General features: G+C 41.6%; 2 protein-coding genes across 3 annotated transcripts; one reads left to right on the top strand and one right to left on the bottom strand.

Moving 5' to 3' along the window:
• Positions 1–424: 424 nt before the first annotated feature.
• Positions 425–13,270, bottom strand: bicc2 (bicaudal C homolog 2). The gene is made up of 19 exons (XM_029441684.1): positions 12,991–13,270; positions 11,850–11,896; positions 11,299–11,368; positions 11,064–11,143; positions 10,645–10,806; positions 10,485–10,538; positions 10,062–10,277; positions 8,104–8,355; positions 7,835–7,966; positions 7,345–7,534; positions 6,500–6,633; positions 6,189–6,394; positions 5,499–5,604; positions 4,931–4,970; positions 3,045–3,208; positions 2,037–2,250; positions 1,771–1,937; positions 1,150–1,249; positions 425–1,036 (listed from the first exon to the last, which is right to left on the bottom strand). Exons 1-19 carry the CDS (start codon positions 13,268–13,270, stop codon positions 906–908), a joined length of 2,745 nt encoding a protein of 914 aa, XP_029297544.1. The 3' UTR covers positions 425–905.
• Positions 13,271–16,226: 2,956 nt separating this feature from the next.
• Positions 16,227–24,025, top strand: dele1 (DAP3 binding cell death enhancer 1). Of its 2 annotated transcripts, none has more exons than XM_029442424.1 (12): positions 16,227–16,416; positions 17,515–17,647; positions 18,108–18,210; positions 19,684–19,828; positions 20,023–20,253; positions 20,382–20,464; positions 20,587–20,680; positions 20,868–21,010; positions 21,135–21,293; positions 22,380–22,472; positions 22,945–23,104; positions 23,249–24,025. In XM_029442424.1, exons 1-12 carry the CDS (start codon positions 16,386–16,388, stop codon positions 23,497–23,499), a joined length of 1,626 nt encoding a protein of 541 aa, XP_029298284.1. In that variant the 5' UTR covers positions 16,227–16,385; the 3' UTR covers positions 23,500–24,025. The 2 variants fall into 2 exon arrangements, with proteins under 2 accessions (XP_029298284.1, XP_029298285.1); XM_029442425.1 differs by having other exon boundaries at positions 23,252–24,025.
• The last annotated feature ends 267 nt before the right edge of the window (positions 24,026–24,292 follow it).

Below are 24,292 nucleotides of genomic sequence, written 5' to 3' on the forward strand. Positions count from 1 at the left end.
AGCTTTAATGCTGTTGTCACTGTGTTTGTTCCCGAAACGAGTCCATTATTTTTTTATGCAACACAAATGTGACTTGAATTTCTATGCACAGCGTGTGATGCCAGTGCCCTCTGGTGGTCTGATCCTGGGTTTGAGTAAAGGACCAGTTCCCACAACAGTTGGTTTCATGTGCTTTTGAATAACACATACTGCTCTGAGGGGTGCTCTTATGCTGGGTTAGGAGTTTGCTCTGCTGCTGAGTTAGGGGTTTAAGGCGCAGACTATATCATTGAAATCCCCCTGCTATGAGTCTGGCTGTGGCAGTTGATCTTTCTTTGCATGTCGCGGACCATTTTCTCTCTCGCTAACCCTCATTTCCTGTCAGCTCTCCAATAAAAGCATTAAAGGCACCAAAAAATCCAGTTTGGATGGATAAACCTTGACAGTAATATTTTTATTTATCGTCACTATCGAAGTACAATGTCATTTATTTTTGTAAATATCTATTTACAATTGCATAAATGTAGTGGTTATCATGGACTTAAACACATGGCCAAAGCATTGGAGTTATAGTTTGCATAAGAAAGACAATTTATAATGATTAAAGACACCACAAAGGATCAACATGGTCCCATGTTCATTTGTGTTTCATACAGTTTGTTTCTTGTAGAATCAGAGGTTTGGAAAGGAAGACCTCCTTGTCTTGATTTTGTATCAAACGCTTTGGAGTATGGCTGTAGATTAAAGGCACTGCAGTCAAAATGTTAACATAATGTTTGCTGCTCTTCAGGCAATTTCATGCTTATCCATTAATGGGGAATAACAAGCAGACCTCTGCACTGGCAACAGCCTCACTGAATACTTATTTAGAGGCTGAATAGCTCCACGTCGGCCAGATGGAGCTTAGTGCTGTTGGGCGTCTCCTTTCACCAGTGATTACTCTGAGCAGCAACTTCTAGATCCACAATTCGCGGTAGTCGACCACTGGCACCGCCTTCCAGGTAGCCAGGTTTCACTGCGGGCGTGTCTGAGAGCCTCGTCTTGCTCTTGGTCAGGTCTGGATAGGAAGATAAATAATCTAATCATTTTCACAAGAGGGGGTAATGCAACCTGCCGCGTCAACAGATGGAGAAGCAGATCGGAATCAAAGCTCGTACGACTGATTCTCACCTGAGATTGCCAATAACATCTTGCGTCTGGCTCCAAAGGTGGAGATCCCCACTTCCTTCAGATCTTCATCAGACAGAGTGAGGAATGTCTGGTAGTCAATCTGGATGAGTACAGATAGTAATTGCATCATAATTCTCATTCATGATGCGTAACGCTTTGGGCCGGGGGAGACGAGTGTGTGTGCTTGTTCAGCCAGGTCTCCCGCAACAAAACTGCATCGTAAGTTAAGTTTCAAGGGAAACGTATTTACTCCCGGATTACATTTTGTTTTTGACATATCACAAATATGTTTCTAATCATAGTCCAAGGTTCATGTATTTCAATTTACATCCGTAACTTAATTACTTATTTTAGATCATTTCACTAACCCTAACAAAGTACACTGACCAAAACCTGTGACCATAATCCAGGTGAAAATACATTTACCTCAAAAATAAGGTGAATGTAGTGTAGCTGAATGGGAACAGCGTGGCTTGTTTGTTTGTGTATATCTGAGTGTTTCAGGCTCTGCGGCAAGTTCTCTCACACAGAGTGTTGCATGTGTAAGTGATGATGAAAATGTATTTTCACACGCTAACAATTTGTTTCAAAGAAGGATTCATTGCAAGCACATATGTTTACCTCTTGTTGTTCAAACACATCGATGTATTTGATTAGGCCAAGTTGGCTGAGCAGCTCGGGCAGGTCATCTATCATTTGTGGGGACGGGCTCCGCTGACTGCAGGTTGACGACCTCCTCGACGAGCACACGCCTTCAAAGTAGTTGCTGCTGCTCGGTAAGTTCTCCGCTGGACATCGAAGGTCAAAGTTCAAAGGGAGAGGTTAAAAGTCGCAGGGAGAAAGTGACACTCTATTTTGTCGAGCTTAAAAAGACACGTAAGACTTACAGGGTTTGTCATTTCTGCTTCTATTCACTGAGGATGCAAATGTTGGGAAGGAGGAAGTGGATGAGGTAAAAGTAGATGGGGGTGAGGAGGGGGAGGAAGAGGCAGAGGAGGAGGAGGAAGAGATAGGCATGGATGAAGTTGTGGATCCACGTCTGTCTCTCCAGTTCTCACAGTTGCTCCCGTTACACACCTTCGCCATCTGAGCAGCCCATGACTAGAAGGAGACAGAAATTATAACGCCATTAAATATTAAGCAGTTTTTCTTTCATCTGCAAAAATTTCACAGCAGCACCTTGTACTTCTGTCACTGTCCCCTTCCTTCATCTCCCCTCTCTTTGTCAGTGCAAGAGGTCATAAAACTAATTGTTACAAGTAATCTTGTTCTCTTGTGTGAGAGGGTTTCATTTGACATAAGACATCCATAGATCCAAATATTTAATAAGGAAGCTCATTTGCCCCGATTGACTGACCTGTGATAATAGCACTCACTGGAAATGATCAATGCAGTGGGCAGAGCGAAAGCTTCCTCCCAGCTGTCTGGGTCTCAGAAGAAAATTGAACATATTGGAGGAACACCTTTTGCTCTTATAAACTTAAGTGAGTCTGCTTCTCCATCACTGGCTACAGAGCGGTCAGACAGCGGCCGTTCATGAGGCTTTTAAAGAGTTGAAACAGCTCAGGTAAACAGGCTGCTGAGAAGTGGCTGTGTTGACTGAGGCGAAGGTACCAGTCCCCAGGTAATTGAGCGTACAAATTAGCACTGCTTACCACACAGTGAGATCAATTATTTTAAACCGTTAGAGAGTAAATACCAATAAATGAGAACATGTGGGTGGGCTGCAATAGGGGTGCATGTTTTACATCTCTGCAACAAACAGCTTTGGCAGCTCAAAAGAATTCAGCAAGTTCAGCAAAAGTATAGAAATCAAGCCTTAAGCTCAAATTAACAATCAAAATGAACCATGCTAAGTTGGAAGTCAGGTTGTTCAACCAGACATTAAGTTGTACCTGTTGCTGGCTACTGGTGACGCTCAGGTAGGGCTTGTAGCTGCGGCGGCTGATGTTGCGGAGCTCCTTGATGGCCTCGGCTGGCATCGACTTGGAGAAGCCGAGGCCACTCCAGGTATCTGTGGGGGTCTGGACCTCTGTGACCACAGGCTTCCTCAGCATGGCTGACATAACACGTACAAACACACAAAGAAGGAAAATACAGACTTCAAATCTCCATTGACTGATTTTTGTTGGCAACTTCAGGGAAGCTGACACAAGCTAGAAATTGAACACTGACATATCGTCACGTCATGCTTCAGCAAACATTTGCTGATGTTTACACATTGAACAGACATGGAGTGATAATAGCACTCCTTTTAGAGTGGTGTTTCTGCATTTAAGTTCTTTCAGCTGTTTTTGCTTCCACCCCAACTCTTGAGAGAAACATGTGACTCTTTAGCTGTTAAATGTTCCATCAGCTAGTCGCTAACTTTGTCTGTCTGCTGCTTGGTGCCGGGCAGGTAACATACACAGTTGTTGTTTGGATACAACAGTAATGAGATGAAGTGAAAGTGACCTAAAACAATAAAGTCTCAAAACAATGAGCTGAAAGACACTAAAATGCTCCATGTTGAGGGGAACACCGGAGTTGAGGGATAATTCTTTGTCACTACAAGCGACTCCTTTCACATTGCACATACTTATTTGATCCATTATTTAAGGAAAAATATTTGAGCACACGCTTGAAGCTTTACTTACAAGCTACACTGAGCGAAAATACATTTTTAATTCAGACTGATACTTTATTGTATAGCCTCAGTCAGACCATCATGAAAATGCATTGCAGGTTGTCAATGTCTGCTCTGATAGTCTGGATTGGACAAGATGGGTTAAGGTGTTAAATAATGAATCACGAACAGTGCCTCTCCTTGCCAGCATGTGGCATCCTTAATAAAACTCAATTCGCTGAGACAGACAGACCCTGGGCAGCAGAACAGGATCAATGTGTCGATGTGTGATAAAAAACCGTTACTCAAAGAGTGCGATTTCACTACGATTAAAACTGGTGGGTTGTCACATGTATGGTATGTGTGTGTTTGTGTGAGTAAATGTCCCATTCATATACTGGCATATGGGTGTCTTAATGACTGTGAGGCAGATGGCCCATTCAAACTGCTAATTCATAATCCCATAAAGCAACAATGAGGGAATTTAGCACTATTCGGCTGCAGATCTCTCCAGTATCTCTCATTCTGCATGATAGATGATACTGTTTCCTGGGTGTGTGTGTGTGTGTGTGTGTGTGTGTGTGTGTGTGTGTGTGTGTGTGTGTGTGTGCGTGTGTGCGTGTGTGTGTGTGTGCGTGTGTGTGTGTGTGTGTGCGTGTGTGTGTGTGTGTTGTCTGCATTGTGTATCTGCCCCGTGTGAATTAAGTAGGAGTGCCAGTGCTACTCTATTATATCTTTGGCACAGTGCAGCCCATAACCAGGTCCCCTTCATCAGTTGTCTTGGCAGTGAGCGCCACTGAAATGGCATTAAATCATGTTTTCTCAACAATATGACCAAAACTTGTGCACGCTTACAGCAAACTAAATAATCCCCTTGATTTAGTGTTCTTTGAGGAACTGATTTAAAGTACTTTTCCAATCTGCTCAGTTCAGCTCCAAAAACAACAGCTTGGTTGTATATAGGTGGCTGTTTGACGAGCCAAACAACACTATACAGTAAGAATGTCGGGCCAAATTCCCCTGCAAAATGTGTTTTTAATATATTTATCTGCAGTATACAGCAACTATAGATCAATAAAGAAAGGAAATGCTTGCTTAGCAGTGCCCTAATTGTCACTGCAGAGATTGGGACCACTGTAAGACAGTAATAAATATTAAACATTTAGGAGCACTCACCTCTGTTTGCCAGCAATTTCTTTCTCTCATAGTCATAATCCTACAAAGCACAAACAGGAAATGGAGTGAGTAAATAATGCATGAAATTGAATTATTTTTTTCTCTGGTTTCTGAGCACAGGCAGGGGGATCCTAACCCTTCCTGCTGCTGCGGGGGTAAACTTGTTAATCCTTTGCTCAGTAACCTTTGAAAGTGAGAGATGACAAATACGAAGGGAAGCAAACAAACACACAAATCCATTCTCAAAATCAAATTGCACCGTGGTCAGGGATGTGCAAATGAATAGGTTACGTAACTTTAAAATAAAATGTTCCTGCTGTTTTCAATCCTTCCTATCATCTACAGTTTGATGCACTGATGTTTAAGGCGTTAAATCTTGTCTCTCTCTCTCGCGCGTCAATATCTCTATAACACTAACACCAAAACTGTTTCAGGGGTTCAAAAACACTTAATTGTCTTTCCACTGAGATTTAGTTGTGGCTAAATAAGGTTGTCCATAGATACAGTGCATCATTCTGTGAGGAAACAGGCACAGAAAAAGACTTGTCAAGTTCCTGTTTTTCCTCACCTCAGCCGTGCATGAGTTAGTGTGAACATCCTGAGCGTGTGTCACATCTCTCCTCAGGCTGTTCCTCCGCTCACTCCTCCCTCCCTCAATCTCTGCGTTCAGCAATCTGGCACATTGAGGAGAGACACACACAGACACACACACACACACACACACACACACACACACACACACACACACACACACACACACAGATGGAAAGACAAGGTTAGGTTAAACTGTGACGGCTATGTCCAACATTTGAGAGCTTATAAACATTGTATTTCCTTTGAACAACGGCAGCAATAATATAGGAGGGTTTTAAAAGCATGATGATCACCGATTTTATAAAACGAGCGCTGCTCCGTTAAAATTGCACTCCGTTTTTATTTGTTTTTTTACAATAGGTACAGAGACTCAGCGAAAAGGAACAGGCACGTGTGCGTGTGTGTGTGTGTGTGTGTGTGTGTGTGTGTGTGTGTGTGTGTGTGTGTGTGTGTGTGTGTGTGTGTGTGTGTGTGTGTGTGGGTGTGGGTGTGGGTGTGTTAACCACACAGTAGGGGGCAAAAATCTGTTCACAGTCATTGCAAGGACTCATCTTCCATTTGGGGACAAAATCTTAGTCTCTCCAAGGTCAACCATTTATTTGTAGGTTATGACTTGGTCTTGGTTTTGGTTTTAATCACACTATGTTATTAACAGTATGTTCACCTGTATGTTAGCGCCTGCCCTGTTGAATGGCGTCTGCCCTGGACGAAAAGCTTGGTAACTTCAGGACCCTGGAGGCTCCCTCTTCGCCCCATCAATCCCACCCTGCTGAAGCTGCTGACTGCATCACACACCTCAGATGATGACATCATCATGTCGTAAGAGCTCTCATCCTCTGATTGGCCAAACTGGTCCTCATTTTCTAGGATCTGAAAGAGAGAATTTGGTGCTTCATGTTGATTTCTATGGAGGTTTATCCAGCAAGAAGGATTTGTTTTGTACTGATAGCAGTGACTATATAAAGAGAGACAAACCTTCTCCAGCGGCCGGCTTTCTGTTCCCTTCAGTCCTGTCCTCCCCTCGTCGGCATGAGGGATGAGACCTGGTGGAGGTGAGGGGCGGGGCTTCGTACCAATCAGCATCTCTGGAGCGGGAGGTGGCACAAAGCCTATTCAAAAAGAGGTGACACGATAAAAGACCATATTATTTTTCACTTCTGAATAAAAACGCAAGGTGAAACATAAGACACAAGTTTTCATCCATTGCATATTGTGATCGTTTGCATAAAACACAGCCTGAATATAAATGCCATTAGTGGGGTGAAACACTTAAAAGGTTAAACAAATAGTTTTTAGTTTTTTGGTTACGACAAAACATCGCACAAAAAAGAGCACTGCTGTCTCCTTCATCAGAAAATCCAAAAGCAAAATAATAATACGCACAGCGGACAGAAGAACCTAATTACTTGATGAAATCAACATAAATTCAGCATTAGGTGTGGAGCAGAAGCAACATGCTATGATGAAACTTTAGTTACAGAAGGGTTACTGTTGCTTATATACAGTACATATTCTTGTTTGTCCTTTTTCAGAGTGATCAGATACTGTACTATACTTGAAGGGGTTTGCGTTCTCTTCTTCTTGCATATGTTTTTGCTTGAAAATTGGGGCAATCTATTGGTTGCTTTCATCAGCGGCTTTCCAATTTCAATGATATGTGGATGGAAACACACCTACACAGACAGACAGACAGACAGTGTATGTGTGTGTGTGTGTGTGTGTGTGTGTGTGTGTGTGTGTGTGTGTGTGTGTGTGTGTGTGTGTGTGTGTGTGTGTGTGTGTGTGTGTGTGTGTGTGTGTGTGTGTGTGTGTGTGCTCACCCTGATCAGAGAGACGAAGCTGCTGCAGCAACATGTTGAGCCAATAGTTGGTCAACCCGCTGCTGGCTAGCACGGGGTCAGGGGTCATCTCGGTTACCTTGGCAGCCTCACAGGAATCCAATCCGAGGAGCAGACGGCGGGCCTCATAAAGACAGGAGATCTTCCTTTCCAGACCTTTCACCACCACTGACTGAGAGATGTACACCAATACAGAGTGTCAGTATCAGTATGCAACACATCACAGCACCTGAGACTACAGGGAGAGTAGTTTTGCATTCAAAATTCAAGTGAACATTCAAGAAATATTTCAAGAGACATTTCTTATTTAATCCAGTGCGTATGAATTAAGCAATCACAAACTCTACAGTCCCAGATTGAAAGTGAATTTTCAGAGATGAGACTGGTAGGCAAAACAACAGCATTTGCATTTAATTCTATTGAGGGAGGTTATTCTAACAAGGACAAAGCAGCTACATTGATAACGTTGTACCTTGCTGGTCTGTTTTACTTTGGGCTTGACACTAACGAAGACTCCCAGGTTTTGCATCAGCTGAGCCAGTTTACAAGGATCTGCCTCCCCATCTTCACGCATGTCAAACATCAAACAAACAGGCAGACAGTCCTAGATGTGCACACAAAGACACATAAAGAAAGTAAAATAACAACAGATAACGACAACACAAGAAACAAGAATGGCATATGCAGGCAAACAAAAAACAAGCAAATGCACTTGAACAAAACCAAAACATCCCACTGTACCATGAGCTGCTGCCGAGCCAGACACACTCCGTCAGAGCTGCCCTGGATGAGCAGTGACGGAGGGCTCTGAGGAGCACTGAGGTCCGGGAGGATGATCTGGGTCTGCGTCTGGTGCATGACGCTCAGGAAGTGAGATCCATTCTGCCCCAACAGGAAGAGATGCTGTTGTGAGGTGACATCCATCTGGCTGCTCACTACACCGCCTGTGACCTCTGACCCCAGAAGCAGGTCCATCAGGATGCAGGTCGCCTTCTACCAGGTGATGATAAATACACACATGACATTATGCAGTGGAAACCTCTTAGAGATCACGTCTGTCTGTTTCAAATTGATCACTTTAAGGCTGCATTCACACCAAATCACGTGCTGAGACAAAAACAATTTCCCTAAGTATTTATAATTTTTGTCATGCAGATTACCATCTAATTGACATTTATATATTTATTACATGAATATAAACTAATGAAACGGACAGCTTCGCTACTTACTGACTTTTATTCACTTTTATTAACTAATTTTAAAGTTAAACTACTGTACAAGTTAAATTACTGCACAAGTTAAACTACTGTACAAGTTAAATTACTGTACAAGTTAAACTACTGTACAAGTTAAATTACTGTACAAGTTAAACTACTGTACAAGTTAAATTACTGTACAAGTTAAATTACTGCACAAGTTAAACTACTGTACAAGTTAAATTACTGCACAAGTTAAATTACTGTACAAGTTAAATTACTGCACAAGTTAAACTACTGTACAAGTTAAATTACTGCACAAGTTAAATTACTGTACAAGTTAAACTACTGTACAAGTTAAATTACTGTACAAGTTAAATTACTGCACAAGTTAAACTACTGTACAAGTTAAATTACTGCACAAGTTAAACTACTGTACAAGTTAAATTACTGCACAAGTTAAATTACTGTACAAGTTAAACTACTGTACAAGTTAAACTACTGTACAAGTTAAATTACTGCACAAGTTAAATTACTGTACAAGTTAAACTACTGTACAAGTTAAACTACTGTACAAGTTAAATTACTGCACAAGTTAAATTACTGTACAAGTTAAATTACTGCACAAGTTAAACTACTGTACAAGTTAAACTACTGTACAAGTTAAATTACTGCACAAGTTAAATTACTGTACAAGTTAAACTACTGTACAAGTTAAATTACTGCACAAGTTAAATTACTGTACAAGTTAAACTACTGTACAAGTTAAATTACTGCACAAGTTAAATTACTGCTACAAGTTAAATTACTGTACAAGTTAAACTACTGTACAAGTTAAACTACTGTACAAGTTAAATTACTGCACAAGTTAATCAAGTTAAATTACTGTACAAGTTAAACTACTGTACAAGTTAAATTACTGCACAAGTTAAATTACTGTACAAGTTAAACTACTGTACAAGTTAAATTACTGCACAAGTTAAATTACTGTACAAGTTAAATTACTGTACAAGTTAAACTACTGTACAAGTTAAACTACTGTACAAGTTAAATTACTGCACAAGTTAAATTACTGCACAAGTTAATTTACTGTACAAGTTAAACTACTGTACAAGTTAAACTACTGTACAAGTTAAATTACTGTACCGTTACCGTGAGAAATCTCAATACATCACAGTTCCGCTTATAAAATATAGCTTACTGTAGTTCAAATTATAATTAGGCTATAGACTAAGACAGTAGTGTGCTGTTTACAAATACAGTAATGTCAGTAGTGCAAATAATCTACTAAACCACAGCTTGGCGGTGGTTTCCGTGCATTTCTACATTTTTAACAGGCTTGATAATAAACACTAGGCTGTCAATGCCTAAAATAAAAATTCTAAAAAGAATATATATTATAAAAATCCATGTTTTCTATATAAGCGGTTTCCACTGTACAATAATCAGACCTTATTCTATTGTGTGTGAACTGTCAACTGCCCTACAATGTTTGACACTAACCTTGACAGCAGCTGCGTTGCCCTGCAGGCCCCAGACGCTGCAGCAGCTTTCATAGAAGTTGGGTTGTGTCTGGGGATGAGGGGGCATGGCCCTGAAGCTCACACTGACCCCCAGAGTCTGCACCACCTGCTGGATGAGAGGGGAGCCTGCATCTGGCAGAGCCTGGGGCACCAGGCTGACCGGGAGGTCAAAGGTTAGGGACAATGGCTGCAAGTCCTAGGATGGAAAACAAGAGAAAAAGAGTGTGAAGGAGAGAAGGAGAGGAGGCAAATAAAGAGATGTGAGACAGACAGTGGCTTTGTGTCAGCTATTCTATTAATCATTGTATTGATTGCTGTGTCTTGACAGGAGTGAAGATATCGAGTTTTGAGACAAATACAAATCTACCCTAGCCTCTGCTCAGACTGTACATTGATCACTCACTCTTATCCTCCTCCTGGCTTCCTCCACTCCTTCTATGGGTCCAGCGATGGAGACCTGGGAAAAGTTGAAACATTTGTTTGTTTTTTGTTTGTTTGTCAATGCAGAAGTTAGTGGCTGATTAAAATGCTGCTTTAGTGTCTCAAGCATTATAGATTGTTACCTGGTTGCTTTTCTCTCCCGTACCGTTGTGCCGGTTGGAGTCAGGGAAATGGATGTGACAGGATGTGACCTCCATCACCTTTTTGATGTTTCCACCACCTTTCCCAATCACGTGGGAGTGCTCTGTGTAGGCCACGTCCATCTTTAGTGTCACCTTGTTGACCTGGATTTTATATAAACACTTTTATACTTATATATTATATAACTTTCAATACTTATTTGCCTTAAGATGACCATTGGGGCACATCTAACATTATGTGATGCACACAGCAGCTACAAAGTCTCTCCCGCCTACAACTTCAACTTTATAACAAAAATTAACTTCTTATATAGGGAAGCAGTAGCAAGCACATTATCATTTGTACATTGTTGACTTAACTGTTCAGACAAATTGTGAAAATCAAGCACCAGAGCCCTCACCCTGGTTTCCAACACTTCTAGTATCTTCTTTTTGGCTTCCAAAACATTGGCTCTCTTCCCTTCCACCTTCACATGTGGATCTAGATGGAAATAGTATTTTAGCTTTAAGTTCTATACAGTTGAGTATGTTACAGCAAATGGGCAATGTTGTAAATCAATCTGTGGGAACACAGGAAGGAGATGAAACACAGAGCACTGATATGGTGTGACTGAAATAATACTAAGAATGTGTCACCTTTCTTTGACTTGGCTCCAATCTTCAGCTTTGACGGCCATTTCACCTGAGTGTCAGTTTCTCTCATCACCTGTGGAAGCACAAACAATAGAAGAAGGGTGAGAGAGAAAAAAGATGGTGCTCTCATTGTATGCCACAAATCACAACACATAACAATCAGAACACACACACACACACACACACACACACACACACACACACAACACACACACACACACACACACACACACACACACACACACAACACACACACACACACACACACACACACACACACATAAGCACATCCAGGCACACAGCAGACCTATGAATACAAAGCCTCATTTGCGTTTCAAAGACTGTTATTATCACCTCCATAAACCAGTAATCACTGGATGCAGAGTATGGAACAAATGTAAAATGGTGGCAGGGATGCTCTCACTGATTTGTAAGCTACATTTAACCAGGAGGCTTTACACGCTGATGATCATCAATGGCTTTAACTGAGGAGAGCAGTTACATTTTCATTTGGTTTATGAATAAAATGTTTCCAGGTGTGGACTTCTACTTACTCTCTCAAAGAACTCCTCTCCGGTCTCACCGTCTCCATGCTTTGGAGCTGAAACACATATAGCAAGCAAACATTCAAAAAACAGACTCATAAAGATAAACACACATTTCAAAATTCCTGCAGTGTGATTGTTCACGTTGTGTTGGTGAGCAGCACAACTCTGTTTACAGCACCAGTGTTAAGCATGTGTGTCGAGTCAACATCTGATATTTGCCAAGCGACTGGTACAAGAGGTTGCCGGGAACATAAACAATTTTAAAAGGCCATCGCTCCCCGGTGACATTTACAGGGTACGGGGGGCCCGAGGAACGCCCTCGCCCCCCCTCATCACTATGGGTTACGCTGGCCAGAGCTGAGGAATGGGAAGAGAACAGTGTGGGGTGGAGAGAGAAGGTGGTGGTTGGGGGGGGCGACCACAAATTAGCCTAGAGACTAATCACATCAATGGCATTTGGTGACGCAACTTTAGCAAATAAATAAATAACAACTGCAAGATCAAGAAGGAATGTGTAAAAAAAGAGCACTCCTCAGTCTATCAGAGTGAAGTCTCAAGTCCAGTCTGACAGGTTATCACCTACAGAGATAAGATGCCATATTAACTGTCTGACTGATGCTGCTCCAACAGCCGCAAAAGCACAGCCCCATGTGCACGCGGACCATAGTTATCGGAGCTGAATTCTCTGTAGCTTTCCTATCAAGAGTCTGCTGCGAGAGGACAAACAGACAAACATCAGCCTCTATCTTCAGCAGGAGCACACACAGACAGTTTCCTCAGTAACACAGGGGAGGCATTTGTCATAAACCTGCCAAGCAGCGATAACTAACCGAAGCAGTTACCGCTGCTTCCCAGACAGGAATGATAATAGCAAAAAGGACTTCTGAATGCATAAGCCATTGCAGGTCATAAATAATGGTCATACAGCAACAGGAGTTTAGAGGACGGCGGTTATACTGATGGAGACAACAAGGACGCAACGTGCTGGAGGCCCTGACAGACACACAGGGTCAGGTAGATAACACAGGAAGGACATGATAGGCATCAGAAACAGTCTAACTTTTAGAGAATGAAGTTGGTGCCAGTGGAAAGTCCAGCTGCGTTATATTAATAGTAATAAGAACATTTAACATCTCAGCACACTCACCATACAACATGTTCTCCAGCTTCTTCCTGTCGATCCTGAACCTCTCCTCCACCCACTCCGGGTCCAGGCTCTGCCGTCTCGCATTCTCCTGCCCCGGCACTGAACTTCCACCTACTTCCTCCTCTTCCTCATCCTCTTTCTCCTCTCTGTCACGTTGGGCCTCGCTGGGCTCAGGCTTCACTGCTGAGCCGGGTTCTACGCTAGTTTCCAAGTCAGGCTGCTGGGATGCTATGGTGGCCGGGACCCGAGAGCTTTCCTCGGTGATGGTGGTGGTGGCCATAGCAGGACTGAGCCCTCGTCAGTGTTTGTGTGTGTGTGAGGATGTGTGCATGTGTGTGACCAAGGAGACGAGCAGGGAGAAAGGAAAAAAGGGGAGAGAGGGGTAAGAAACACCCCCTATGTCTTTTCTTTAAATTCCCCGCCCCCTTCACTTAATTTAGTACACACATCCAACTCTTTCTTCCTCTCTTCAAGCTGTTTAAGGCTTTGCAGTTATGGCCTTGGATCGCACATATGTATAAAAAAACACATCTTTAGTATAAGACATACCGTGTCTCCTATATCTGAGGGGCTCCAGGCAGACAAACAAAATATACAACTTCAGCTGAGGCTCACTCTGCTCTGGACAAATCCTCTGTAATCCTCAATTCAATGCCCACAGATTATGTGGATACATAGACTAGGCCTATGATAAGACAAGATACACACACCTTTCACCCACTCAGACACTCACACACACACATCCTGAAAAAGATCCTCACTCACAGCTAACAAAATAAACAGGTCATTCAGTTGGGTTCCACCGCACGTCCGTCCACGTCTGCCCTCCCTCCCCTTCCTCTGAATGAGAAGGACGACGGCTTGAGATTCCAGAGGTCGGGGAGAAGGGTGGAGGGGTGGAGGGGTGAATCACAGCAGTGAGTGTGTGGTGTTCGTGTGAAGGGGGGCTTTTAACAATACTTGGGATAAAAAAAAGAAAATCCAGTAAAATCTACTTAAAGTTTTCCATTCAAATCAATTTAGTCGGCAAAATGTTCTGAAAGTATCAAAAGTAAAAGTACTTTTCTTCAGAAAAATGTCTCCTGAGACTGATATATTATTATAAATGACATCATTAGACTGTTAATGTCAATAGTAGCTTTCTAAGGGGTTGTGAGATTATCAATGGGGGGGGGGATATAAGAGAAAACTAGAAAGAACTGCTACAGAAATGTGTATTTTGACCGTAACAAGTAATGAGCCGAAATGAAACCATCTAAGAGTTTTAGATGGGAGATCACCCTTAGGTGTACATTTTGCTTTCCTCTGATGTACTCATCACATATTCACAAAGACAATATGTTTGTATGTAAACTCTTAATGTGAAAAGTAACAAGTAGCCTAACTATAGCTGTATGAAAGTACAGAAGTGGAGTACATATACCTCTAAATCATAGGTCTTCTACAGGGGGTACTGCAGGGGGCTCGCAAAATTGTTTGTAGGTATAGCAAAATAATATTTTCTTCCCCCAAGGGGTCCCTGCTCCATGCTACACCAGTCTGGGGGTCCTTGACCTGAAAAATGTTGAAGACCCCTGCTCTGAATTGTACTTAAGGAAAGTACTTGAGTAAATGTACTTTGTTCCTTTCCACGTACCTTCGATAATACCCAGCTCCATTACTATGTTTGCACCCATTGCCTGGAAACCCATTTATTTGTGAAGCAGCCAGAAAGTTGTGGACTCCAGCGACAGGGAAGAAATGGTTTAGAAGTTACAAAAAAAAGTGAGATTTAAAAAATTGACGAGCACTTACAAAGTCCCCTCGCTGCTTTAAATTTCTCAAACATGAGAACTCAAGGATAGACTAACCATGGGTAAAAACAAACTGCTCAATTAGTCAGGTCAAGTGGGACTCTGTTTCCAGCTCAACTCGATGTTTTACATATTGCCCAGACAAATTTGGCCCCAGGCGTATCAGCAAACATTATTTAGCAGTGCAGAGCTCTTGCTAACATTACAAACTACTGCAGGCGAGACTTAAATGAAAGACATGATGACTGTGTCACCATGGAAACTGGTCAACTGGGGTGAATTATTCCAAGTTTAATCTGACTTTACAACTGCAGATCTCCTCCCTCCAGCCCGCTGTTTAGCCCCGACTGACTGAAAGAGTGTGTTTCCAGTAAGAGTCAGGGCTTGCGTCACTGTTTGACCCGTGAAACGACTAAAGAAAGGCTAGACCATCCTGCAGGGTGACTGATGAGCAGTGGGTGGTTTACTAAATCCACCCTGAACCCATTTAGATAGATAGATAGATAGATAGATAGATAGATAGATAGATAGAGAGAGAGAGAGAGAGAGAGAGAGAGAGAGAGAGAGAGAGAGAGAGAGAGAGAGAGAGAGAGAGAGAGATAGATAGATATAGATAGATAGATATAGAGAGAGAGATAGCTAGATATAGATAGATATAGAGAGAGAGATAGAGATAGATAGATAGATAGATAGATAGATAGATAGATAGATAGATAGATAGATAGATAGATAGAGAGAGAGATAGATAGATAGATAGATATAGATATAGATAGAGAGAGAGAGATAGAGATAGATAGATATAGAGAGAGAGAGATAGAGATAGAGAGAGATAGATAGAGATAGAGATAGATAGATAGATAGATAGATAGATAGATAGAGATTTCTGGTTAAAGAACAATCTCCTTATTTACCTCACAGCCCATTATAAATTTACACTTAAAACTGAGCTGGCACTAAAATCCTGAGAAACCTTTTGTGCCCTCAGAGAAATTGTGTATAGTAGTAGAGACATGCTACACAAGCAAGAAGTCTATAAATGAATAGCAAAACGTTGGTTTATTAACATACAGTTCCCTATTTATGCAGGATGTACCTCTAATATAACACAGCTGAGGCTATTTAAAAACAGGGTTGTGTTGTGGTGTAGAAGTAAGACTTGCTCAAACCACATCCCCTCCAACAGAGAGGATTAGATTTACTGCCACAGGTGTCTATGTCTATTATATTCTGATTTTAGTTTACATACCTCCTTTTATTTATTTATGTTACTTTCTACACTTATCTGTATTGAGGTGTATCAGTGTGCTTCAACAACAGACTTTCCCCACTGGGGATCAGTAAAGGTGTATCCTCTCTTATTCCACCACGTGGTGGCGCTGTGACGCTTTGAGCCACCTTCTCAGACTCGCTCAGTTGCGTCACCCGAGGCACTTCCGGAACATCTCGTGACTTGTTTAATTTACCAGCAGCCAAACTGTGGAGTGAATCTACGACCATAACTGGCTGCTGTCGGTATTCATGGGGCCAGACGACCACCAGAGGAATCTAAACATGCCTTTCCGGAGACAAGTCTTCAGTTAAAGCTGCTGTAAGAGACGAACCATGTGGAGAGTTCACGGTTTTGTTGGAAGAGGTGAGAGAAATGTATTTGACACACAGTGCCATAGTGTCTCTCAAGTTTAACATGAGTCCTGTGTAGTGTAACGTTAGATGTCTGTTGTGTTTAGCTAACGGCCAGGGAAGTCAATTCATGTATAAATACAAACATGAAACTACTCTCTGTGTTTTCTACTCTGTTGGTGTAACTGACACCGTCACCCGGTTTATTTTGGTCGACGTTAGTGAAGTTAGCTCCCGTTACTGACCTGCTGTCACTTTCTGGATCTTTCCCTGAATATTCCCGGAGGATGAACTGTAATGCTGTTGTAAAGACCTGTGCACATGCTATATAGACGCATATACTATGTGTTTTTATTTGTATGAATTTAAATTTAAATATTGTATTACTTATTATATTGCATATATATTTTAGGAAACCTGTACAGAATTGTATTGCACTGCAAAAGCTACAGCTCTGCCATTACAATACACTGACATTCTTTGTATTAATGATATTTATTTTCATGCAAGTTGATATACTATTTATTTCAGGACTTTGATTTTGCAGAATTGCCGCTGCACATCTTCTGCTACAACTTTATTGTATTCGCCCCAGAGTTTCTTATAATTTCCTAGAAATTCACAGATTAAAAGGACTTTGTAATTTAGTTCTTATTATAGACAAAAGTCAAACAAAGTTCGCTTGTAGTTAATTACTTACAATTAGTTCCAGTGTCTTATCTAGAGTCTTTTTTGTCAGTGCACAGCGGGTCAGCTACTCATGCAAAAATGTGAAATTAGTCTACAGTCAAGCATACAGTTCAACATAAATAGAGAATAAAGTCCCCAATGATAAAGAATAATGAATTCATATGTGCTTGGGTTTAAATAGAGAAGTTCTCTCAAGGAAATTAACATTTTAATAAACAGCCAAAGTAACTAAACTGAATAACTGAACTTTTACATTATTCTTGTTCTTCATTATTATTTCCTAGGAACTTATTTGCAAATTACAGATTATGTTTTTATGTGAAGTAGTTTTGAGGAGGCTGAACTTCCCATCTCTGCCTGAAATTTTAACTCTGGACATTGATGTCTAATTTCTGCTGTTTTTGTCTTCCATCTCCTTCAGTTCTGCAACGATGCCATGGGACCACCCCCCTGCGATTGTCCCAGAACCAGGGGCAGTCTCAGGGACTGGGGGAGGTTGAGGTCATTAACAGCTCAACTGTCCTCTCCACCGCTCAACACTCCTCTGACATCAGGTACTTTCCACACCTCCACGCTGTCTTTTTCACTGTTGAAATCTTGTCCAGGTCTGCGATGAGGAAAGCCTGGAAAGAAAGGAGTAAGAAATGGAAAATAAAAGCGTTGAGTGTCTCGCTTTTGATCTCACAACTTCTTTGCCCTCAAACCACTGGCCAAATTATCCGCCAATGGAAAAAATACCCTTTGAATTAAGGTCAAACCTCAGAGACTACCCTCTTCTCATTCCTTTCTTGTTCCTTTACCCTTTCTCTGAACCCGTTCTCCACTTGTAGCGCTCTCACTCCTTTTCAGCTGGTTGCATCATCCAGCAGCATCTGCATGAACGGGATTAGTCGAGGGCACAGAAATACATCCATGTGCCTCAAACAGAGTATTTCTGTGATGCCTTTTTAAAACGATATACTGCAAATAGAAACAGACGTGTAAATGTTATATTTTGTGCTGTTTTTCTGTCAGTTCTCAGAAAGACGAGGATGGAGAGAGGAGGAAAAAGCAGAGGACCTTTCAGTTTGGCTACGCTGAGCTTCCACGATACACAGTCCTGGATGCTGTGGGATGGGTATGTTTTCTGTTGTTACATTTTCAAATGTAAAAAATATTAACTTGTATGACTTATTGGATGTCATCAGTTCATCACAATTTGGTTTTCAACCGAGGGTTTAAACAGTCTGGACAGATTAGACAAATGGTTCACGATGGCCTGTCTTCCGTGCACTATTTAACAACTATAAGGTTTATTAATAGATTTAGAGCTAACGTGATAATAATAACCAACTTTAACCCTCATGGCAAAAAGAACGGCCACTAAAGCAACTGTTTAACACCCGTTCACCTCAAACTGTGATCTTTGCTGCACTGCGAAGCTGTGAAACTGTTCTCACATGAGCACTTCTAGTATACTCAAAGTGATGTGTATTTCACTGTATATAAACTGAATACTCAAAGGAATCACATTAGTTGCCAGTAGAAGTTCATGTTATCAAGTAAAAGTAAATGCAACCATTAACACGAATGACTCGGCCATTGTGGCACATTTTGGCTTTTTGCCACAATATGAGATGTTTCACCTTGGCTCACATGCACTGCTTACCCACAAATATTCTTTCTGCAATGACCTGATTCCTTCCTTCAGCGCCACTCGGTGGTCTCACTTGATATCTACTTTAAAGTATAATGCAGTGATTGCCAACACTTTCATGGAGAGCAGTCTACAGGTTTTCGTCCTAACTAATCTCACAGTTACTACTATTGATTACCTCATTTCTCTGCATAGCCTGTTTCTTTTGTGGGCATGTAATTGAGTTCTTCCCCTCTACTTAAAGGAGGGCTTATCAGTGTGTAGCGTTTTCGTTGGACTGACTGTTCAAATGCACATTGTTGGACATTCCTGGTATTTTTCTATTTCTTATTTGTTTATATTTTCACTTTGATCCCCATTAGTTGCTACTTTTCTTCCTGGAGTCCACACAGAAAAACCCAGATTCTGCTCACAGCACCCCGTAGTTCCCTCCCATACCCACACAGAACCCTCTTAACTTCAAAGGAAAATTACACCAACAACAATAAAAAATACATAATGACAATAATAAAAAGAGAAAACAAAACTGAACGAAACACTCAGTGGCTCAAAATAAAACAAACGGTACACACTAAACTAAACCAGATCCCTGGGAAGGTACATACCAAGAACAACAAGACCAAAAGACATGCAGACATGCAACAGTTGACAGGTCCTTCTTAAACTAAAACAATTTCTTTACTTATCTTAAAATAATCAGCTGTTTTATGTCTTTGAGTGTAAGATACAAACATTACAAAAGAAGACGATGAGATTGCTTAAAAATCTGTCCTCAACTTTTAGCGAAGAGAGCATCCTGCATGCCCTGGATGAAGGGAGAAGAGCTAGACGTGCAGCTTAGTTCTGCACAGGTGAAGCTTGACAGTACATTATACAGTATGTTGCTACCGGGAGTAGCAGTGGAGAACTCTCCTCTCATGTGCTCATGACAGTGACGCTGATGTTTCTCCACAGGGTGCTGCAACAGTTCTTTTCATGCAGATCTGCAAGAGGATCCACTCCCAGTTCTCCTCAAGCACTGAGCCGGGTCCGATCCCTGGAGCCCTGACGGCACCCTCCACCCTGCACAAGTGCGGCTACCACATCCTGCTGGAGATCTGTGAGTCGCATTATTGTAAATAAGCAATGGGCCCACTTATGGTTCACCTTTTTCATATCAACTCATGAAATCCAGTCTTATAGTTTTACATAACAGACATTAATTATATCAAAATCAAAAACTTTTTTCCTTTTTTAAATCTTGTGTGAACAAAATCCTGACTTTGTTTTGGTTCGTCTGTCTGGGTTCTCCAGTGTCTAGACGTGATGTCCTGCCCAGAGGACGGAGTGTGTTGTGTCTGCAAGGGGTGCCAGAGAGACAGAACCAGGATCAGGCTCAGAGCAGCAGCAGCGGCAGCAGCAGCAGCAGCAGCAGTTCAGGTGATGCTCGTCTTCTCAGCAGCAGTGAGCAGGAACATCTGGCTGCTGAGTGCTCCATCTCTGACCAACAGTGGACACTACTGAACCAGGATTCTCCATTACCCGGTTTGTTCTGTGCGCAGTGGTACTCACAGTTTTCAAAATTGTTTGAAAATAGTATTTTTCTCAAAATGTTATTACCCCAGTATTTGAGGTAGTGGGAGGATCATATGTTTTCCTTGCCTGACTCGCAGAGGAATCACTTCTGTCAGCATCCTATCCTCTGCAGAATGATGCCAGCCGACACGACACGGAGACAAAAGATGCGAACGACAAGGTGAACGTCTGCCTCCTTTTTAGTCTGTGGGAAATTTATTTTAAAGAGAGCTGCATTTTGTCTTGTTTCTGACTTGTCATCTAATCTTGCTCGTTGGTTTTTATCCTCCTCTGTGTTTTCAGGACGTGTTGTCTGATGAGGAGAGGCTGGCAGGAGCAGCACTGAATCTCAGACATGTGGGAGAAACAAGCGTTCCCGTTATCCTCAACATCATTGGTAATGATTTATTAACACACCAAATCCTTTTCACACATTCATTCCTACTCGAGACAAAACATTTTACACCATCCAAATGTCATGTTCTCTCTTTTTAGTCCCAATATTATAATTGAATATATGTTTTGTAAAATAAGCCATATTTGTTTTCCTGCGTCTGATATCTTCACCCGTCTGTTCATGGCAGGTCTAGAAAGTGCCAACAAAGAGAACTACGAGGAAGCGTTTACATGTTTTTTAGCCGCAGCTCAGCAGGGTTACAGCAAGGCCCAGTTCAACACGGGTGTGTGCTACGAGAAAGGCAGAGGAGTCAGCGAGGACAAAGAGAAGGTGAGAATTCAGACGGCTCCCTTTTTATTTTCTTGAGTGCTTCATTGTTCTGAAAATCATCATACATACTCTTCCTCAATCAAATCAGTCCTGAGTTCATTGTGTGTGTGTTTTTATTTTCCAGGCTCTGCATTACTACTGGCAGGCGGCGGTTGGGGGTCACAGACAGGCTCAGTACCGCTATGCAAAGCTGCTCCTGACCAGCAGGGGGCACCAGAGTTTAGAGGAGCTGAACACGGCCATCGACTTACTAGAACAGGCTTCTGCAGCTGGACTCACCAAGGTATGAAACCATGAAAAATAAATCTTCTCCGTTCTTTCATACATTTCTCTTCTCATGTTTAGTCATTGAAGAACTTCTTTAAAAATCTTCTTTCATAGTAGACATCTTGACTACACAGTAGAAAAAGCATGGGTAACAATAATAATATAAATGTCTCAGCATCCAGGTATTGTTCATTTTTTTTGTTTCTATTACGAAGTCAAAATATCTGCTGTGAAAAAAACAAGATTAAACTTAAATGATTAATCTTGATTAAGATAATTAAAATAAATGTCTGTTAAGAACTATCTATCAGTGAATGAGGTAACACAATGGTGATTGGGCCACTGATGAAACTGTTGCAATATTTATATATTTACAGTATTATGAACTGGGTGTCTGTAGCATCTTCCCCAAAGAAAATGCTGTACAAAGTTACAGCTTATGCAAACCGCACGTTGCTTCTGCTGCAGCCTGACATTAAAAGCATTTAACTGTCGAACGCAAGTTGACTTTTATTGTAAAGTAGTAACAGGAAATTCAACGTTTTATCAGTGATGTTGACACTGACTGCTATCGTTCATCAAAAATGCGCCAAAAGAAGACAACGGTAATCTTTGGCATTTTTTGACAGCAGATCAGTTTGAAATATGTCAGGGAGTAATGTAACAGTCAGAAGCCGCCACAGTGAGCTGCTAGATGAAGCGCTGCAGGTGACAGGCTGCACACCTCCGACTTCTCAGCGAGGTAAAAGAAATCAGATTACGCTTGGTCACAGAATGATAGGAAAAAAAGCAATTATTGCCTTATTTCTTTATTCTTATTTAAAACAACAATAGTTTGTTTTGCTGCCCCCATTATTCATAGTCCTGTAGTATTAAAACACATTTGCTGTTTCCACCAGTAAATAGGGTGTTGCTAGATTGCCATTTTAACTTCTTAAAAATATCCAGTGACAAGTGCATCAGTGTTGACCCGTGAAAATACAACTTCAATTACCCAGGAACTGTGTTAACAAACAATTGTCTTGTGCTTTTTACCGTGTGTCTTTATGCTGGTGTATCCTTACAGAAATGAATAAACTGTCCCGTTTCCCTCCCTCCTCAGGCGCAGGTCTGCCTGGCCTCGGTCTACACTCAGGAGCCGGTAAGAGACGGGAGCAGGTCTGTCCATTTCCTGAAGATGGCAGCAGAGAGTGGAGTGAGTTCTCTTCTAGATGTTTCTAGAGTTTTATCTATGGCTTTAATCGCTGAGATTTCACCCCCCCCTCCCACGGTACCACCTCAGTCATTCTGTATTAATCCACGAGGTATCCTCCCCCCCATCTTCTGCTTTGTAAGTTTCACAGCCTATTTATAAATCTCCCCTACTCACACTTACTGCTGTAGTTGTGTTGAAGTAATACTATCAACTTCTGTTGCTACTAATCACTTTAGAGCTACAGCCAAGCCGAGTGTCTCAGTGTTGAGTCACACAGAGCTTTTGTGTCTGTTTTGAATAGTGATATCTTCCATCCTCTCCCCATACTAATGTCTATTTAAGTTCCTGGTGTCTGTTTACAACTTGTAATATTAAGTGTTCTGCCAATGCCACCAGTTCTTAATATAAAACGTTATTCTTGAAGGTTAAATTGCCAAAAGATCACATGTTTGTTTTTGGTTCATGTGTGCAGGATGACACCGCCCAGCTGTTCCTGGGTCAGTGTTTTGAGAGTGGCTTTGGGGTGCAGCAGAATCTGATGACAGCGATTCAATACTACAAACAAGCTGCTCAAGCAGGCAACAAGCAGGCTGAGCGCTTACTGACGCCTCCTAATGACACATTCAGTAAGGGTAAGCAAGCATTTGTATTGGTCATTGCAATAAGTGCAATTGTTAGTGATGGCATGTAATGTGCTTTTAGTGAGTCAAGACATCAGTGATCATGTCTGTGATGATATGCAATAAATGTCTCTTCAACGTCCATCTTCTCTTCAGCAGATGCAGTTTTGCGCTCCATCCGGTCAGCTCCATGTTTCTCTGCAGCCGACCGTCAGCTCCAGCAGCCGCTCTTCTCTCTGGCCAGTCGTGTCCCTCCCAACAGTCGCCCCGTCACCCTTCCCTTCCTGCCTCACTCCTGGAGCACAGGGAGCCTGTGTGTGTCCCCTGCGTGTCCCCTGCGCTGTCCTCCACCCCTCTTCACCGCAATCCCCACAGCACTGAGGGAGGAGGCTGCCAGTGGACTGTAGGGATAGGATAGTTATACTGAGCCAGCACAGGTCAAACTGAGAAATGTATTTCATAGCATGAATGTTTTTTTTTACCAGAGGAGAAAGTTTAAAGTGTGTTAGACGTGTACATATTGTGAAGTCTGGATTAGAGTGAATAGATTTTATATTTCGGTCAAATGTGTGCGTTGAAAATGTTTTTACGTCTGAAAGAGTTGTTGGATACAGGGTCGTACAATATCATATGCAGAAAAGAAAACTTACGTTTATTTTTATTTATTTTTAAACACTACAGTGTTCTGTGAGTAAGAGAATGTGATAAGGTGCCTTTTGGTGAGTTGAGAATCTCCGAAACTTCAAAAATACGTTACTGTATCGTACACTACTTACTATATTAAAAAGAATAACTTCAGAGGAGAAAAGGGAAATGCTTTGTGACAGTCCAACCTTTTAACATGCCAAAGTGAATTATGATGCACTGTGAGGAGAATATTGTCCTGTTATGGCCACATGCTAAATAAAATATATTTTTAAATAATCCTAAAAAGCTGTTTTATTTGTTTCTCTGTAATGACTGTTGTTCATACATTCACTGAACAAAACCAGTACTCCAAGGAGCAGGGAGTATTGTAATCTATTCACAATCATTTTAATGAGTTAGTTCTATAGTCTGGACATCTGTATGGAAATAACTTCTACAGATGGTAACACTAGTTTTAGAACTAATAGTATCTTGAGAAAATCATTATACAATATTTACCTAGAGAGAACTAAACTGCCTGTGTTGCAGTGGCAGATGTGATCATCGCTGTAG

This window comes from Cottoperca gobio, chromosome 10 (assembly GCF_900634415.1).
Source record: "Cottoperca gobio chromosome 10, fCotGob3.1, whole genome shotgun sequence".
Lineage (NCBI taxonomy): Eukaryota > Metazoa > Chordata > Actinopteri > Perciformes > Bovichtidae > Cottoperca > Cottoperca gobio.